The 19,190-nt window shown below is 37.1% G+C and overlaps 1 protein-coding gene across 9 annotated transcripts in view; it reads left to right on the top strand.

The window, feature by feature from the left end:
- WDFY3 (WD repeat and FYVE domain containing 3) overlaps positions 1-19,190 on the top strand; it is a 234,280-nt gene that overhangs the window by 151,619 nt on the left and 63,471 nt on the right. For 5 of the 9 annotated variants that reach the window (XM_072810770.1, XM_072810772.1, XM_072810768.1 and 2 more), the window contains 9 exons: positions 2,595-2,825; positions 4,188-4,421; positions 10,719-10,818; positions 13,135-13,295; positions 14,412-14,641; positions 15,757-15,866; positions 16,662-16,844; positions 17,719-17,876; positions 18,968-19,045. In XM_072810770.1, coding sequence (XP_072666871.1) covers positions 2,595-2,825; positions 4,188-4,421; positions 10,719-10,818; positions 13,135-13,295; positions 14,412-14,641; positions 15,757-15,866; positions 16,662-16,844; positions 17,719-17,876; positions 18,968-19,045 — 1,485 coding nt within the window. The remainder of the gene's footprint in view (positions 1-2,594; positions 2,826-4,187; positions 4,422-10,718; positions 10,819-13,134; positions 13,296-14,411; positions 14,642-15,756; positions 15,867-16,661; positions 16,845-17,718; positions 17,877-18,967; positions 19,046-19,190) is intronic. The other 4 variants (XM_072810775.1, XM_072810774.1, XM_072810773.1 and 1 more) reach the window with 1 other exon arrangement.

Genomic DNA, 19,190 nt, shown 5'->3' with positions numbered 1-19,190 from the left:
TCATTTATTTAAATAGAAGAATCCTTCGGTAACATAACTGTTTATTACCTGCATGGTCTCTGGAAGCTCAGCCTCTCTGTTTTGTTATCTCTACTGTAAGGATGGACGGTGCAGTTGGTTAGACCATGGACTCTGAACCTCTGCCTGGATTCAAATCCCATGTCTGATACTTAAGACATGCTAACCTCTATATGCCTCAGTTTCCACATGTATAAAATGCTGATGTTAAGAGAACTTATCTCTTAGGGTTGCTCTGAGGTTTTAATGAGGAATTAGTATATACACAAAGCACTTACAAGAGTACCTGGTATGTAGTAAGTGCTTCATAAGTGTTAATTGATGTTATTAGTGTTATAAAATGTATATTACAATGTATACATGTATATAATGAATATATGTTATAGTATATGTCATTGCAATATGTTACTTGAAAATCACTTTCATTTAAAGGTTAAAAATATATTTCTGTTTTTTCTATTATTATTATTTCTAACTTAGAGATGAAGAATTGGAAGACTAAGTGACGAAATGTATGTTCCTATTTATCTCACAGGAATACTGTGAAAAATGACTTAATTTGCTTATACAATTTAAGATCACATTATAAGAGGAATTACTAACTGGACTCTCTGGATTACAAGCACTGACAAACTTAATTATAGTCAAAACTATTCCTATGTCATCTTAGAAAAGGACATTACATTGTATCAATTTAGGATGCTTTGGGACTCTTATTTTGGCTCCTTTTCATAAACATAAAAATCTAAGTTCAAAAAACTCAACTCTGGGCAAGTATCAGAAGATTGGTATTGTCGTCCCCCCCCCCCATTTTTAAAGATTTATTTATTTATTTTAGAGAGAGAAAGAAAGCAAGAATGCACTAACAGGGTGGGGAGGGGCATAGAGAGGAGGAAAGGGCAAGCTGCGTCACCGCTGAGCACAGAGCCCTATAGGTGAGGCTCCACCGCTGGCCCACATGGGCTCCATCTCTGGACCAGAGCTTGTGACCTGAGTCAAAACCAAGAGTCAGTTCCTTAACTGATTGAGCCACTCAGGCGTCCCCTTTCTTCCTTTTATCATCATCGTTATTGTTGTATTGCTCTTTTTTTATGATTTTATTTTATTTTTTAAAAGATTTTATTGACTTATTCATGACACACAGACAGGGAGAGAGAGGCAGAGACACAGGCAGAGGGAGAAGCAGGCTCCATGCAGGGAGCCCGATGTGGGACTCGATCCCCGGTCTCCAGGATCAGGCCCTGGGCTGAAGGCAGGCGCTAAACCGCTGAGCCACCTGGGCTACTCTGTTGTATTGCTCTTAAGGAAAAAACACACTCTTATGTGTCTCCTCCACTCCCAACATTCTGCTATAACACTGCTTTACTTCTGACACTATGGTCACAAAATACATGGGGGTGTTTACCACACTAGCTGGGTGTCCACAGCTCAGTTCAGTTCCGATGCTGTTCACCTGGAGATAGCATCATTCCTACCAGACTGTAGTTCCCTACCCCCACATCAGATGCCAGTCAAAAGTCCATGTTGTTACCTGTGCTTCTGACCTGCCAGCTATAAATTGGAGGTTCCCAAATCACTCAGGAAATCATTTTACTTACTAGATTACCAATTTATTATAAAAGGATATGACTCAGGAACAGCCAGATGGGAGAGATGTAGAGTGTAAGGTATAGGGAAGGACACAGAGCTTCCATGTCCTCTCCACCTGTTGTTCTCCCAGCACCTCTGTCCATCAACGTAGAAGCTCTCCAAACCCTGTTCTTTAGGGGTTTTATGCAGGCTACATTTCATAGACGTGATTGAATCATTGGCCACTGGTGACTGAACTCAATCTCCAGTCCCTCTCCCCTTCCTAGAAGTTAGGAAGTGCAGAGCTCTAGTTCTGAAAGTTCTAACCCTCTAATCAGGTGGTTGGTTCCCTGGCAAGCCTCTATCTTTCAGGGCTTTCCTTAAGCCTGATCATTAACATTAACTCAGCTGTGGTTGAAAGGGGTTTGTTATGATTAATGAAAGACACCTTTGTGTCCCTTCTTACTCAGGACATTCCAAGGGTTTTAGTACCTCTGTGCCAAGAATGGGATGGGAAAAAGACCAAGTATATATTTCTTATTATAAATCATAATATTACAGTTGAATATTGTTGGAAGTGTTATTCTTGTCATTTTACATATGACAGTGTGAGGTTCAGAAAGGTGAAGTAACTTCCCCATCTTTTATGTTACTCCTAATTCTCACATGATGGAGGATGGGACAGCTTTGTGGATAATACAGCCACTACTGGCACCAACTATACTCATGGTGATAATGATAAATAATCAAAACCACTGACTCCAGTTACTGAGCTGTGAGTATATCAGTGCATAGAGAAACCTTCTGCCAGTCTCTAGGAGAATTGTGTTTGTTTTAGCTCATTTCTAGATTTGTTTATGTATATTTGCTCATGTGTGTAGTTCGTAAGAGTTCTGAACCATCAACATACCCAGTTTTAGAAAAGCAGTGAGTAATGTATTTTTAAAGCAATTTTTAGCAGTGTCAGTTTTTCTAACATATTATTTCTCTTCTTGTCCCCATGACAGCCTTGGCAATCAGAAGAAGAGGGATCTTGGCTCCGAGAATATCCTGTGACCCTGATGCAGTTCTTTAGATACTTATATCACAACGTTCCCGACCTGGCTTCCATGTGGATGAGCCCTGACTTCCTGTGTGCATTAGCAGCCACGGTCTTCCCCTTCAACATCCGCCCTTACTCAGAGATGGTAGGAAAGGGGGCAGAGGGAATGTCAAACTGGAATTACTCGGCTCCAATGGTTAGCAGCATTTTCTTCCCAGTCTTTTAAGCTTTTGACCAAGTTATAGCCTCACCTCTCACATTATTGTCTGGTGTCGCCTCCCCACACTCTCCTTCTGCTTTCCCTAAAATAGAAGTGAACCCTACTTCCTGTTTTGTGTACTGTGTTCTTGCAAATCCTTGGTTAATCACTTCCCTCTTCAAGTCATCGCAGACCATTTCTTGCTTTATGTGCTCATAGCAGTGTTGTTGTGAAATGTCGTATCCAAGTCACAGAACTCTGGTCAGTCTGAATTGGTCTCCACTTTATTTATTTCAGAAATTAGGCATCTCCTAGACTTAGTCTTTACAGATTAATTATAGGATTGGTTGTCTTTATACAAAAATGAGGTCTGTGTTTGTCTTCTTCGTTCAGCTTTTCTTATTTTGTTCAACTTTTAAAATATTTTATAGTATTTTAATAGAAAATTATTAGACTATAGTCATAGGTAATACAGGTACTTCTTCTGTCCTTTAAAACAAAGCTCCAGAGACAGTTACCACTCCATACACTTCAGAATTTCATGATGTTTTCTATTTTACCACTTATTCTAGGGTCTAAAATAAACTGCCTTGTTCATACTAATTTTTCCTCATGTATAAAGGTGAAAAACTCATTATAAAAATGTGAGGAATTTTAGGAGAAAGAGAAATAAAACACATGACCTTAATACCTTGGCTTGTTTGTAATTTTTAAATCCTATATATAAATATGTATATAGCCACATCCATATGTATATAGGATTTATATATATATATATATTTTTTTTTAAACAGACAATTAATATTATTTCAACACCTTTTCCTTCTTAGCAATTTATAATCTGTCTTTTGGTCTTTTTTTTTTTTTTTTCCTGTTGGCTCAAAATCAGCCCTGGTTTTATTTTGTTTATTGATCTGGGGTTTTCTTAATTTGCAAAAACGGATCAGCCCTTAGGTGCTACCATTGTGCCAGATCTTTCTCTGAAATTCTGTGACATTTGACTTCTCAGTAGCTGTATTTCAATATGCAAATAATGTCGTTCTCATTTCATTTATTTTAAGCACAGTTATCCACAATAGAGCTAAAATTCAACATAAAACAGATACACGGTTAGTGACTGGTCAGCTTAATATCAGAAAGACCATGCATTAAGTAACCATGACATGTGGTTCCCGGTTGCTACCTAGAAATGAGAGTTAAATAAGCAAAGTGAAGTAATGTATTGAATAGCTTAATACGAGGTAAAAGACTGAAGGGAAATACTGTTGCTACTATAATTTAGTTTTTAGGAAACATGAAAGTGAAAATATCATATAAAATCAAATATGATTAGCCTATACTCCTGCTTGATTTTACCAGGTGACTGATCTTGATGATGAAGTTGGATCTCCAGCAGAAGAATTTAAAGCCTTTGCAGCAGACACGGGGATGAACAGAAGCCAGTCAGAATATTGCAATGTGGGCACAAAGACCTATCTGACCAATCACCCAGCCAAAAAATTTGTTTTTGACTTCATGCGAGTCTTAATAATTGACAACCTCTGTCTTACTCCTGCCAGCAAGCAGACTCCACTAATTGATCTTTTGTTGGAGGTAAAGAAAAAAAAATGCATTTACATCTCTTGTGTAGTTTTTATACTTAGAACATTAATAACCAAGCACATTTTATGCCAGATGCCTTTCAGATTTCATATTTTGGGTTGTACAGGCAGAGCATATCACAGACTATGGGAATTTTTTTAAATCTCAGATATGCTATATACTCTAACAACTTATTTTCTTTCCATTCCCACAAGCGTATCCCTAATTCAGCCCTTTATCATCCTTTCCCTAGGCAGGAATTGATAGACTCTTCTGTAAAGGGCCAAAGAGTAAATATTCCAAGCTTTACAGGCCATGCAGTCTCTGTTATAAAACTATTCAACTATAACATTATAGCTAGAAAACAGCCAATGACAATACATAAATGAGTGAGCATGGCTGTTTCAGTAAGACTTTGCCACAAAAACAGACATAGGCTGGATTTGGCCCGTGGGCCTTCATGTACCAACACCTTCTCATGCCACTCACAGCGACCTTGTCTCCTCAGCTTATAACTCCCTACTTCCGTCCCACTTCTGTAATATTATCAGGTATTATTGCTCTTGGGGTCCTGTGCAGCTTAAAACATGGTGCATTGCACACAGTATTTGCTTAATATGCACTTACTGAAATTTCCCCAAGGCAGCAAAGTTCTAGGTTGCTTGCTGTCTTAGCTCGGACTGCTATACCAAATACCATAGACTATGTGGCTTAAGTAAGTAACAGACATTTATTTTTCACAGTTCCAGAGACAGAAATCTTGACATCAAGGTGGCAGCTTGGTGAAGTTTTGGTGCCCTCTTCCTGGCTTGTAGATGGCTGCCTTGCTATACTCTCACATGGCAGAGGGAGAGAGAGAAAGAGTGAGCACAAGAGCAAGCTCTGGTGTTTCTTTTTCTTCTAAGGGCACTAATCTTCTCATGAGCACTCCACCATCATGACCTCATCTAAACCTAATTACTTTCTGATGGCTCCATCTCTTAATGCCATCACATTGATGGTTAGAGCTTTGCCATATGAATTTGGAGGGACACATTTACTACATTGCTCTTGTCCATTTTCCTAATAAATGATACAGATCAGCTGACACATCAAAAATGAGCCCTAAGTGGCCATATTGCTGGCTCTAGAAATTGATCATCCCTGAAAACCAAATGTTCACCTAGGAAAAAATCTCGAAAGATCAAAGGAAGAGAATTTAGTATATGACTAGTTGCCTGTACATTCATATTCTTTTGGTCAATTCATATAGGTAGGGTCAAGCAGTCCATTCATTCTACATCTCTGAAAATAATAACGTTAGCTCTCTAAAGATTCAGTCAGGGCAAAAGACTAACTGCTTTTCTCTCTGAGGAACTTCCCATATGCTCTCAGCCATTTGGCAACCGAATCTGCACTTTCTCTGCTCCCTCTAGTGGCTAACACAGTTAATATTTTTATTTGAAACCTTAAAACTGCAGGAGATATTTTATCCTGTTCATGTGAAAATGTCTCTGTTCAGTCAGTTAAAAGAAATTGCTGATGTAATTTAGATACCAGTCATGCTAAGCATTTTAACCAGGACCACAATGTTTAATATTGGCAGAAAAATAATCACTATCATCAATAATTCATTTGGTGGATTTAAAAGCATGCCTAGTAGAGCTTGTCATCCTTGGAAACTCTTTTTTCCCCCCTCCTTGGAAACTTTAAGAAGCAAGATGGCTAGAACCTTAGTGTATTGGGTAAGAATTTGAAGCACTCTATGCAAAATGAAATGGTGATCAAGACATAACAGGATAATAAAGTTCAGAAGAAGTGTGTGTAAGAAAGCACAACTGAGCCAAATAATGAAATACACATGTATGGAATATATGGAGAGATCTATCCAGTAATAGAATTTTCAGTCTTGTAGAAACCCTGATAGCTAACTAACTAGCCTTGAATAAATGATATAATTGTCTTTTATTTTGGTTTTCTATATTTTTCAAAAAGAAGATTTGATATAGCATGTGTTAACCTTTAGTTAATACTCTCTTTGTTGTGGATAGTAATTTGCCCTATAGTGGAATTGTATCTGTACTGGGAAGTCAGGGATGCTAGTGTTATATTTCAGGGAGAAACAGGGAATGTCAAGATTGAAATTCCCAGGTAGATTATAAACTCCTTAAAATTAGTCACCACCTTTCACATGTCCTTTAATCTCTCACAGAATTAGTACAGTTTTTTTATGTATTCTTTTGTGTATTTTTTAATCATTTAACTATAACTACATCCTGGCAGTACTCAAACAGGAAAATACGATATCGTCTAATAAGAGATACACATTTGCTTTTAAAAGTTAACTTAATACCTTGAGGACCTTCAACTCTACTACACAAGTACAGAATAAACATACAAAACATTTATTGCACCTCATGTCTTCCTATGGTGTAAAAAAGTGAATGGCAAGCATATGATTTTGAACGTTGGGATTATAAAGTCTTTATCTCTGAAGAAGTTCAAGAAGAGAATTATCCTGTATATTTACCATTTACCTACACATAAAGGATGGGGTTTGAACCAACTTATTTTCAGTTTGGTACATTTGAGGCAGACCATCTTCAGTCTTAGGACTGTAAGATTCTCACCATGAGAGTATCCACTTGATTTGATCTACAAAAGAATGTGTGAAATTATCTTTATTAGTAGTTTATAAAAATAAGATTCCCATTCATACAGGCTGGCCAGAGTGTGACACTGAGGCCAAGTACAGAGGAGATAGTATGGCGTAATTGATAGAGCAGAGGTTTTGGAGTGAGAAATACCTATTTTGAATTCTAGCCCTGTTATTTATTATATAAGAATTTTCATCTCACTGAGCTCAGTCCATTCTCTGGGAAATAATTTATATACAATCTCCCCTATGTGATTTTTGTGGGAGTTAAGTGTATGTAAATCACCAGCAAAAACTGTTTTGGGAAATGTATGCTGGTTATAGCTGTGTGACCTTGGCCATTCTTAGTTCTCTTCACCCCTTATAGTTTGCCCACTTCTCAAATGGTATAAAATAGAATCTGTCTCTGAGGACTGCTGTGAGAATTAAATAAGATAATACATTGAAGATTCTAACAGAAGACCTGGCACGTAAGGCTTACTCAGAAAATGCAGTGACCTATACTGTCATATACCTGTGGATGTCCAGTAGCCCTGCTCCCAACTCATGTGTGTCTCTGCTGTCACCACCGTGTCTAATGGAGGGTCCAGTGAATTTGCTACACACAAATGCCACCATGGTGGCAGGAAAGTAGATAGAAAAGGTTTTGGCTATACCCGAAAGATAATGGAGCTAAGGGGGCTGGGTTGAAGTGTGCTTGTCTGATGCCATATGTACTTCTCCATGGTCTCGGGAGTTAAGACTGTATTCCAGCCATCTTCTAAAAGACTTCCCCATTCAAATCAGTGTGAAATCCACCCTGGGTGACTATAGGACAGTAAACAAAAGGTAGCAAAAGGGGGCAAAGAGAGCTCGATAACATACCTGAGAGAAGAAATCAGTTAAGAGGAATACTGCAGCCAGAGTGAAGAAGCTCAAAATCCTCTTAAGGGCTTCAGCCCGTTACAGAAACCACAGGATACGAAAAGTCTTCCTCTCAGAGCCACGTTGCCCTGAATGTGAGCAGCAGGCTCCATGGGCTATCTGGCCTGTGCACGCACAGATTCTGCACAGCGTCTATAGGCTGCAAAAAGGAGGCTGTGATATTTTTGAATACTGGTATTGACTGGCTTCCCTGTTTCTATAGGGAAGGCATCTGACGGCCACAAGCCAGAACAGATCATAGTGCTCACCCTATCTTCCTTCTGCCCTGAACTCATCCCAGTTATCTGGTGCAGCCAACCAGGTTTATCTAAAAGATTGATGAGGAGATTGTAGCAGAGTTGCTCTTGTGCATTTGTTAACTTCACTATGGAGACTTTTAGTAAAGCTGGAAGCGTATGGTATAGCAGGTGAGGCCATGGACTTTACCATCAAAGAAACTGAGGTTTGAATCCTTGTTGTGACTTAACCACTCTAAGCCTCAGTTACTGTATCTCTGAAATGTGATAGTATCTACTTCAGAGAGATATTTTGCAGATTGAGATAATGTACATAAAACTAAGCACTGTATCTGGTACATAATAGTAAGTCCATAGAATGTTTTTTTTTTTAAAAAACACCTCTGAGACACTGTGCATGTATTTGTATAGTCTTAAATCCTTAAAAAGCTAGGAAAAAAGCTACAATAAATGTCACCAATAACATTTAAACTCAGCAATTAGAGCCGATGACAAGTATAAATTCTGGGTCATAATCACTCCTATATCAGCTTCTGTGAGGGGATTCAGAGGATTAAATGTCAATTGGTGACTGAGCCAGCCTTAAATCCTTGCAGAATGCAAAATAATATTTCTTAATTAAGTAAAGATAAAAATTGTTAATGAAGCTACTTCTCTGTGTCCTGTGGTCCCTCTGTTTGTAGACCCCAAAACTTTGTCTAGTTAAGTTTTGATAAACTCTGCTCATTATTACTTACCCATTAACCACCTTTAGTTATTATGATCCAGAATGAACACTGTCATCTTCAGGAGTATTCAAATCCTCCTGTGAGTGGAGAGCCTTACTCTGGTAAACTTTGATCAGCTCAAGCTATTTGATAAAATGGTCTCTGATCTGATTACAAGGTAATCCTCAAAGATCTAATCAATCTGCTGCTTACCACTTAAAACATTCTCATTTGCTCTTCATTTGGCAGGGATGGGGTCTCACTGTACCATCAGCATGAGGAATAAGCAGGGCATGGGTGACCAGGGCTCTCCTGCTGACCATTGTTATTAATCTGTTCAACCACACAGGAAAATTTATTAAGATCAAAAACAACATGACATGTCCTTCACTTTTTCCTAAATTATTCTAATACCAGACCAAATTCCTGAACAGTAGTACTATTTTGTTTTTTCATTCATCATTCTTTATTGGGACATTGATTTGTTTTAAGATTTGAGTAATACAGCTTGTCTCCTTGTAACACTAGTACTATTTTAACTATTTAAGGCCCATATTTTGTCATTTTAAAACAAAATAAATATGTCTTACAAGGAAAACAGAAAAATGTTTGTTGCAACTTTGGTTTAGTTGGTTTTCAAATCCCTAGAATAAGATTTTTTATTTGAATAGAGAATTTAAATTTTAACTGCTCCTTTAAACCCTTTATCAGTATCTTGAAAATCAGAATGGAAAGAAATGGGTTTTTTGAAGTAGAGCAGATTTTAATTTTAAATTCACAACAGTAGTCTAAAGCCTACTTTTGTAACATGGTCATAAACGTAGTCCCAAATCTATCTGTTCAAGGATCTACAAAGCATCAGTGCTATGCCTGTATTTAAAACATAAAGATCTCTTTTTAAGAAAAAAATTTATGTCCGTTTGTTGAATTGTTTAATATCCAGCCCTTATCAAAAGTTGACTAAAACCACTGGCATTTGAGAATGACAAAAGGATCTTTCCCACCTTTTATCCACTGGACTGCCAGTGCTTTGCCACCCACCTCACAGGTTAGATACTTGACGTTTATGCACCTGGATTATATTACCCTAATTACCAATAGAAATGCCGTCTGAGGACTGTAGTTTAACTTTGTGCCATAAGCTCTTATTCAAGATAATTTTTAAAATCATCTTTGGACTGTATAAAACCGTTATCAAAAGCATTACCTATAGAGTTATCATTGTCCTCTTTATAAAAACCCACAGAGAACATTCCTCCAAGAACAATTTTAGGAATGCTTCCTGCCAATCTAGTGTGCTGCTTTTTATACACAATAAAAAGCTTTGTAAACCATATCATCTTTTTTTTTCTCCTTGATACATGAGAAGCTCAGAGCTAAATTGTATGTTTAGCTAACCTATTGATATAAACATTCCCCTCCCCATTGATTACTAGAATACTAGATTTCTGAGGCTTGGTATTTGTTTTAATGGCTTTATAATTTTATCTATATCTCATTAGAAATAGCCAGCTGTCTTTGGAAGTGAGATATACTATCAAATATTTATTAAATACCTATAGTGCTTAGAATATTGTTTTTGGAAGACTGGATTCAAAAGAAGATGATGTTTCACTTTTGCTTCTTTTTAATTCTGTGGTCAGAAAATAAAAGAAAATATAAGCATATCTACCATCTCTCATATCATATTTTGTTATTTACCAGTAGTTTTTTTTATTTGACTGTGTAAGTATGATAATATAACTATGATTGAACCCTTATCTTTATTTAGTTGATTCTGTTTCTAATTCTAAATTTTATTGATTAGGCTTCCCCTGAAAGATCTACAAGAACTCAGCAAAAAGAATTCCAGACTTATATTTTGGATAGTGTGATGGACCATTTGCTTGCAGCTGATGTCTTATTGGGTAATACTGTGTTTTACTTCCACTTTTTAAAAGTACCTGGTCATTCTTCTTCTCTGTCTAAACCCCAAGTATATCTCCTTTTTAACTTCATCTTTCCTTTCTGTGCATCTTCCCTTCTTATTGGTATTTTCTGTAGTGAGGAAAAGGCCCATCTAGCTCTTCCCTTTGAATCTGGGATAAAGAATCAGCAACAGGAAGTACTTCAGTTGCTTGTCCACATCTGTACATTCAGGTGGGAGGAAGAGGACAAGTAAAGAGAATGTGTTAACCATATAACATGGATGCTTGGGTGGCGGCGAGTGTCTGCCTTCAGCTCAGATCATGATCCTGGGGTCCTGGAATCAAGTCCTGCATCGGGCTCCCCGCAGGGAGCCTGCTTCTCCCTCTGCCTGTATCTTTGCCTCGCTCTCTGTGTCTCTCATGAATAAATAAATAAAATCTTTAAAAAAAAATCCACATTATGTAAACAAGCTACATTTCTCTGAATGTCTAATACTTTTAAAAATTAACTACTGTGATATACTTAATCAAATTATAAAGCTCTGTGAATTAGAACTATGACATCATGACTATATAAAGCCCCTCAGATAAAAATGCTTTATAGACATCCCCAGAAACTTCCCTCCTGCCCTGACCCAATAACTGCTCACTGAATCACTGTCCCAACTTCTACAACAACAGATTCACTTTGCATCCTTTTGAACTTTATAAATGAACTCATACATGTATTCCTTGTAGTCTAGCTTTGTATACTCAACACATTTGTGAGATTTGTCCACATTATTGCCAAAGGTCAAAAGTCCATTTATTTTCATCACTCTGTAGTATTTTATCATATGAATATATAAATGTATCAATTTTGCTGTTGTTGGACATTTAGTAGTTTCTAGGTTGGGACACTTAGAAATACAGCTACAATAAATATTCTTGTTTGTATTCTTGTATATAGTATTTATACATATCTGTTAGATAAATACCATGAGTGGAATTGTTGGGTTAGAAGTATGTGTATGTTACTCTTTTCTGAAGGAGGGTAGAGGCAGAGAGAAAGGGAGAGAGAGAACCTTAAGCAGGCTCCACACCCAGCACGGAGCTGGGCTTAGGGCTCCACATAGGGCTTGATCTTGTGACCCTGAGAATGTGACCTGAGCCAAAATAAAGACTAGGATGCTTAACCCACTGAGCCGCCCAGGCACCTCGACCCCTATGTTATTCTTTAGGATGGCTTCCAGGACATAAATTCAAAACCTACTATGATGTTTTTTTCTGTATGTCCCTATCTAGTTACAATAAAAATTCAAAGCTTGATACATTTACAGTGGAGCTAACATTTATATATAAAATAATGATAGAATTTAAAGGAGGAGGAAAAGTAATGACTTAACATATTTGTTACTTGAGTTCCCAGTAATAATATTAATCAAAGAACTTCCATCCTATTAAATTATCTTTGTTTTGCAAAATTGCCAAGAAATCTTTAATATTGTCTTAATGTGTAACTCTCAAAGCATGGTGTCAAGTGAAATTTTGCATTTGTTTTTATCACTTGAGAATCTTACTTACATAGTATCAGTCTTACTATGTAAAGATACAAAATGCAGAGTTTTGCATAATGGAATAATTTAGAGTTAGTAGGAATAATAATCACAATCAGTGGGGCTCCAGAATATAGGAAGGGGGAGCTTACAGAGGGCATTTTGTTAGGAAGATTAGTGTTAAAGTGGTATGGACACAGCAAACACGCTGAAGGCACTGGAGTAGCTTTTTGAAGAGAAACAGTACTGAAGGTAATCGTGGAGGGAGGAAGAAGTGCCCCTTTGGCCCCACCGGCACTGATTGTAGTTTATTTTTCACAGTTGTTCTGAACTTCTCCTGCATATATTACTTCATTGTGCTCAAAGGTACATTCAGAACTAGAGTTTTGCTTGATGACTTGTTTTACCCTTTATTAGTTATACAGAATCTATTCACAGCAAATAACCTGACAGCTTTTTTTTTTTTTTTCTCAGAGATCCTCTGTCATTGCTAGTTTAAGTTGAGGAACTATTTGCTTATCACAGACATTCTCGAGGCAGTAGGAGACTTCATACTCTCAGTCTATAACTATTTTATCCTGCAGAAATGGTTTCTTCCAACTTTTGTCGTCATTTTTGGCCATGAACATCATTTTCTTAAAGTAGTACATAAGAGCTAGTGGTCTTATTTTTTAATGTAGTAGATGAACTCATTTTGCCTTAGTTTCATTTATTGGAGGTTCTGGTCTTCTGTTGGTTGATAACAGTTTCTTAGATTCTTTTTTTTCCTGCTCAAATTTAGGGGAAGATGCATCCCTGCCTATTACCAGTGGAGGAAGCTACCAGGTATTGGTGAACAATGTGTTTTATTTCACACAACGTGTGGTGGACAAACTTTGGCAAGGCATGTTCAACAAAGAATCTAAACTTCTTATAGATTTTATAATTCAACTAATTGCACAGGTAATCTATTGTCACTATTAGTTTTAGAGTACATATTTTCTTATTGAAAAACTTTTCCTAATGTGTCAAAATTATTGGAAATAAATGTAACTAATAAGATAATGTTAACATTTAATACAAACAAAGCTCAGCTTGTTGAAAGTGAGTAAAAACCATAGACTTCTAACCCTTCCCCTCCTTACCCATAGGGTGGTACCAGCGTGTCCCTGTAAAGTTGCCTAGTTCTCTTAAGCTCTGGGCTCTCACTGGCTTCCCCACTGGTATTGCTCTTTGCTACACAAATACCTGGGTAACTTTCTTATGGTTTAAATATGGTTTTAAGTTAATACAATTTGATGACTTGGTTTTTTTGTTTGTTTTTACAGTATGCTACATTTGTATGTAAAGGTTTACAGAGCACAAAGAGTTGATATGAAAGGAATATTTTCTTCTTATAATTAAATCTTCACAGAGTTCATTGTAGTTCTTTGAAGGTGTCATTTTAGTGAGCGAGTGGGTGTGTGTGTGTGTGTGTGTGTGTGGTACTTTTGACTAGGAATGTTGGCCTGGTTTGCCACAAGTGATTAATCTTATTCAACACATAGCGTAGAAACTAGAAAATACTGTTACCACGTGTTATTAGCATATGGTGCATAGGTTCTTTCGTGTCATCTAAGAATTTTTTAAGAGATAAATTTGTGTTTAAGCCAAAGAAAAGTTTACAAGTGAGGAAATCAATCTAGAATGTCAAAGGTTTTTTTACTAACATTTTAGATTTGGTTGTTTGTTTGTTTGTTTTTCTCAGTAATTGTGAATAGAGATCATTCACCCTAACAAAACTTTTGTTGCAGGAGATTCTCCTTAGATTACACTTCCATATGTACTCAGGCAGGCTGCTCTGCCTACAGGAGTTTTAGCAGCTCTCCTCAATGGGGCATGTGGTTTTCATCTCATTAAATTATACTTATGTGTCTCTTGGGTTCTGAACCTCATAATAGCAAGAGCTTTTTGGTTTTTAACTTAGCACCTTGTATTGAGCATGGCACCTGGTATGTAATAAAGCTAATATTTATATGTGAATGATAAGCAGACCATTTGTTTCTATTTTACTAAATAAAGTATCTTTCTTACCTTTAGTCAAAAAGAAGATCACAGGGATTGTCACTTGATGCAGTTTATCACTGCCTCAATAGGACCATCTTGTACCAGTTCTCACGGGCACACAAAACCGTTCCACAGCAAGTAGCTCTCCTAGATTCGCTCAGGGTACTGACTGTAAACAGGAACTTGATCCTGGGACCTGGGAACCATGACCAAGAATTCATTAGCTGTCTGGCTCACTGCCTTATTAATCTACATGTTGGAAGGTAACTTTTTCACATTCAGTTTGCCACCGTGAATTTGTCATTCCACCAAAACTCTGTCCTACTTTTTTGATAGTAACATTTTTTTCCTTTTAATCTCAGTTTTAAAACTTCATGGAAAATATAAACACAAGGGTAACATTTTTGCAATAAAAGAATGAGTATTTTTTCTGTAATTTTCCATGTCTTTAAATTGGTCATTAATCACCTTAAGTCATATATGTAATTTTTTTAAAAAAGTTTACTTTTAAAATAAACAAAGTATACAATGTTGGAGGTTAAGAGGGATAAAAAGGAAAGAATAATGAATAAATGCAGTGGTATATGTTAAATGGGCGTAATTAGTATTTTTCCTTGATTCTTTGACAGATACTTATTTAATGTCTGGACATTGAATTAGGGACTGGGATAAAATGTGAGCCAGAAAGACCTCATGGCAGGGTCTTGGAACATGCAGTCTAGGAGGGAAAATAGACAACTAAGCCAGACCAGGCAAAGTGTGCTAAGTGCGCTAAGTGCTCTGCTGGAAGCATGGCTCTTTGGGTGCATGGAACAGGTGCTCCTACCTGGAAAGAGACACCTGCTGAGTTACAACTTGAATGTGTTTGACAAGGAGGTTAACTCTCCAAAAAGGATGGGAAAGTGATGTAGGAAGAAAGAGCCATCTATGTGATTGCCTTGGGGGAGGAAAGCATATGGCACTTTCGGGAAACTGCAAATTTGTCACTGCTCCTGGAGCAAAGGGTGATGGGAGAGAGACTGAGGGGAGGTGGTGCATAGGCATATGAGGAAAATGTTCTTAGGAACTTTGTAATTTTTAGGTAAAAATATTAATCATGATCAAAAAACACCTTAAATATTAAGATGCTCATCTTGATGCTGTTGTTTAGTTTAATTACATTTAGTTAAGTGGATTTGTGAGATCATTCCTTTAAAATGGCATTTTCATGATAAAGTAGTAGTTCTGTTTTGTGCACCTGCCAAATATCTGTCTGCCAATTATAGAACTTTGTGATAGAGCCAGCATTTACTTGTGTCTGGAGAGTTATACTTAGTCATTATGGTTTTCAGCTATAATCATTTCCTTCGTATAGTTTAAACTGACTGGAATTTTTCAGCAATGTGGATGGGTTTGGACTGGAAGCAGAAGCCCGCATGACTACATGGCACATTATGATCCCCTCTGACATTGAACCAGATGGTGGTTACAGCCAAGATATTAGTGAAGGTAGTTTGTTTTCTTCCTTTTTTATTCCCCATTCTCCCCATTTCCAATTTTTTTTTTAAGAGAGAATGAGTGTATGAGCAGAGAAAGGCAGATGGAGAGAACTTAAGCTGGAGAGAGAGAGAGAACTCCACGCTGGGGCTCAATCTCATGACCCTGAGATCATGACCTCAGCCAAAATCAGGAGTTGGATACTTAACTGACTGAGCCATCTAAGCACCCCTCATTTCCAATTTTTAAGATATACCCTGTCCCTTCCCCCCAACAGACTCACTTCAGAAACTGCCAGCATTGACAACCAGTGCTCCAGTAGGTCACTCCAGAATGTACATCAATATGCCCAACTGTAGCTAGTATGCTAGGGATTATGTAACACTCTTATAGTTATCTGACTTTCTACTAACCACTGCACATTAGAAATCAATCCACCCCAATTAGAAATCAATCCACCCCAAAGATTTTAATGTACAGTACTTACAAAAATCATTGGGAAAAGAGAAAACAAATATAAGAGAATAAAAACAGTAGTAGCAGCAATCTGTTTCAAGCAATATTTGCACCTCTAATGAGAGGCAGCTAGTACTACTGATAGGCAGCTCTCTTAATGGCAAATGCCACATTAGCATTGGTACTATTACTTGTACAAATGTAAGTATCATCAAGTCTCACAGTGTTATCATGAAGTGTTAGGGGCTAGGAATATCCGTGATTAAGTGGTTTACCCAACTTAGCAGAAGGAGAGCTATAGCTAGTGGGTTGGTATATGTTTTTGATAAATGGCTTTTCTTCATTTCCTAGGACGTCAGCTTCTTATAAAAGCTGTCAACAGAGTTTGGACTGAATTGATCCATAGTAAGAAACAAGCCTTGGAGGAGCTTTTCAAAGTCACTCTACCTGTGAACGAAAGGGGCCACGTGGACATAGCTATAGCAAGGCCACTCATTGAAGAAGCTGGTTTAAAGTGTTGGCAGAATCATTTGGGTAAGAGAGTCCTCAGAGATCCTGTGGCTACGAGACTTACATGCAACTGGGTTGTATATGGGTGCACTTTGGATATGTAATTAAAATTTTCCCAAAAGGGTGTTATGATGGCAGCATTAGTGAAGAGCAACACCCGTTCTAGAATGACTATGTTGAGATTTGGCTTTTCTTCTCAGATTTTTTTTTTTTAAATCTAAAATGTGTTACACATCTGACATCTATGAAGTTGGAACATATACATTGCTTGCAGATGTAATTATGGTCACTGTCTTGGCTACAAATCTATGGTCTCTTCTCTGTAATTCTGAAATTTAAAAAGCCCTAAAACCTAAGGTTTTTTTTCATGAATTTGGTGTCTAAAATCACTTGGTAGCAAAACCTGATGTATTTTTATTCTACGTAGTGTAAATATTCACACATTTTGCTGCAGAGATATTAATGTGTTCAGTTATGGTTTACTACCATTGACCCTCAGTATTTATAAAATACAGTGTATGTATCATATCACTTTTTTAAAATCCAAAACCTTCTAAATTTCAGAGTATTCACAGCACCAAATATTTTAGGTGGGGAGTTATAAATTGTTATTAACATAGAAACTGAATACAGTTAAACTGTAAATACAGTTTACATATTATTGCAGAGCTGTAAAGTTTCTACCAAATGTAAATTCAGTTAGTACACTAATTGTCAAGCTGCTATGGTTATACAAGATTACCAGCAAGTAAATCTGTAATATCTAAGAGAATGTCTGTGTCTGTAATATAAGCCACTTTTAAAACTATAGAATTGTGATTTGTAGCCATGATGCAAAAATGTTAAGACTAATAAATACATGGAGAAATTGTAAAGTAATCTAATTTTAATTTCATAGCCCATGAAAAGAAATGCATAAGTCGAGGAGAAGCTTTAGTGCCTACCACCCAGTCCAAATTGTCCCGTGTCAGCAGTGGCTTTGGGCTTTCCAAGTTAACAGGATCGAGAAGGAATCGAAAGGAAAGTGGTCTTAATAAACACAGTCTTTCCACCCAGGTACATTGCTTGGTTTCATCAATAGCATTACTAGAAATTTATATTTCAAAGTTTAGTTGTAGCGTTTTATATAACACTCTTCATGTGTAGAAGCACACATTATGAAGTAGAACTTTTCTGCATTTTTGCTTTTAGAAGAGATAAAGAGATAACCCAGATTATGGAAACCTCTCCCAATATATTATGATAAAATTGCATTGTGAGTGTTGTGTATGCAGACCCACTTCATAATTGGACATAAGATGAGATTCAGTGATTGATATGTAATCAGCCATGGGTAATTTTTTCCCAGTTTTTCCAAACTTTCAATAATTTTGTTACTGATAATCATATAAATTTTGAAGCAATAGCAGAACAAAATGGGGTTTTTATTTATCATTTTGTCATATGTATTTGTGATTGATTTTTTTTTTAATTTCTGTACCTCCATTAATTTCTTCCTCATCATACTGCCTTTACCATCCTAGAATCTTAGTGGCATCTCTGAAAAGGGCCTAAGAGAAACCATATGTGTCATTCATTCCCTGCATCAGGTTGGGTTCTCCAGGAAGTACACTGAGAGGGTTTTTGGTGCAAGGTGTTTTTTACAGGTGCTCTCGTGGTCCCTGTCTGTAGAAGGGTAAGAAAAGATGCAGGATTGGTTACGGGGAAATACCAGGTTACAAGGTGGGTCTAGCCTCAACTGACCTAAGTGGAACTTTGAGGCCAGAGTGGACTGTCACAGTTGATCTATACTGAGCTGAGATGCTGAACCTTCTTACCTCCAGATCAGCCAGTCATTCAGTTGGGAGTTTCCTGGCAGTTCTCTACAGCTGAGATGATCCCTGAAGGTGTTAAAGGCACCCTCAGAAGCTATAGGAGCTGGCCCATCCCTTGGGGAAGGGTCATGGGAGGCGTTGATCTGTGTCCATCACACAAGCCTCCACTAGATTCGTCATAAAATTAATCCATCAGTTTTTTGTTTTGTTTTGTTTTGTAGTTGTGTCTTTCATGGGATTTTAATAAATTTAGTTAGCATTATTTTAAGGCTAGTTAATATTTTTCCAGGAAAATCCACGAAATATTAAGACTCTTTTTCTGTCCATTGTTAGGAGATTTCTCAGTGGATGTTTACACATATTGCTGTTGTCCGTGACTTAGTAGACACACAATATAAGGAATATCAGGAGGTAAGAATTCATAACCACAAGAAAGGTTTGCTTTGTATTCCTTGAGTGAGAAAGGACTCTGTTTTTCATGATGATTTTACCCCTTTTAAGAGTAAGTTGCTGAGCTGCATTCATCGTCAGTTGATGTTTTTAATTATCCCTCCGA

This window comes from Canis lupus, chromosome 33, assembly GCF_048164855.1.
Source record: "Canis lupus baileyi chromosome 33, mCanLup2.hap1, whole genome shotgun sequence".
Classification (NCBI taxonomy): Eukaryota; Metazoa; Chordata; class Mammalia; order Carnivora; family Canidae; genus Canis; species Canis lupus.
This window is presented reverse-complemented; position numbering and strand designations above follow the sequence as displayed.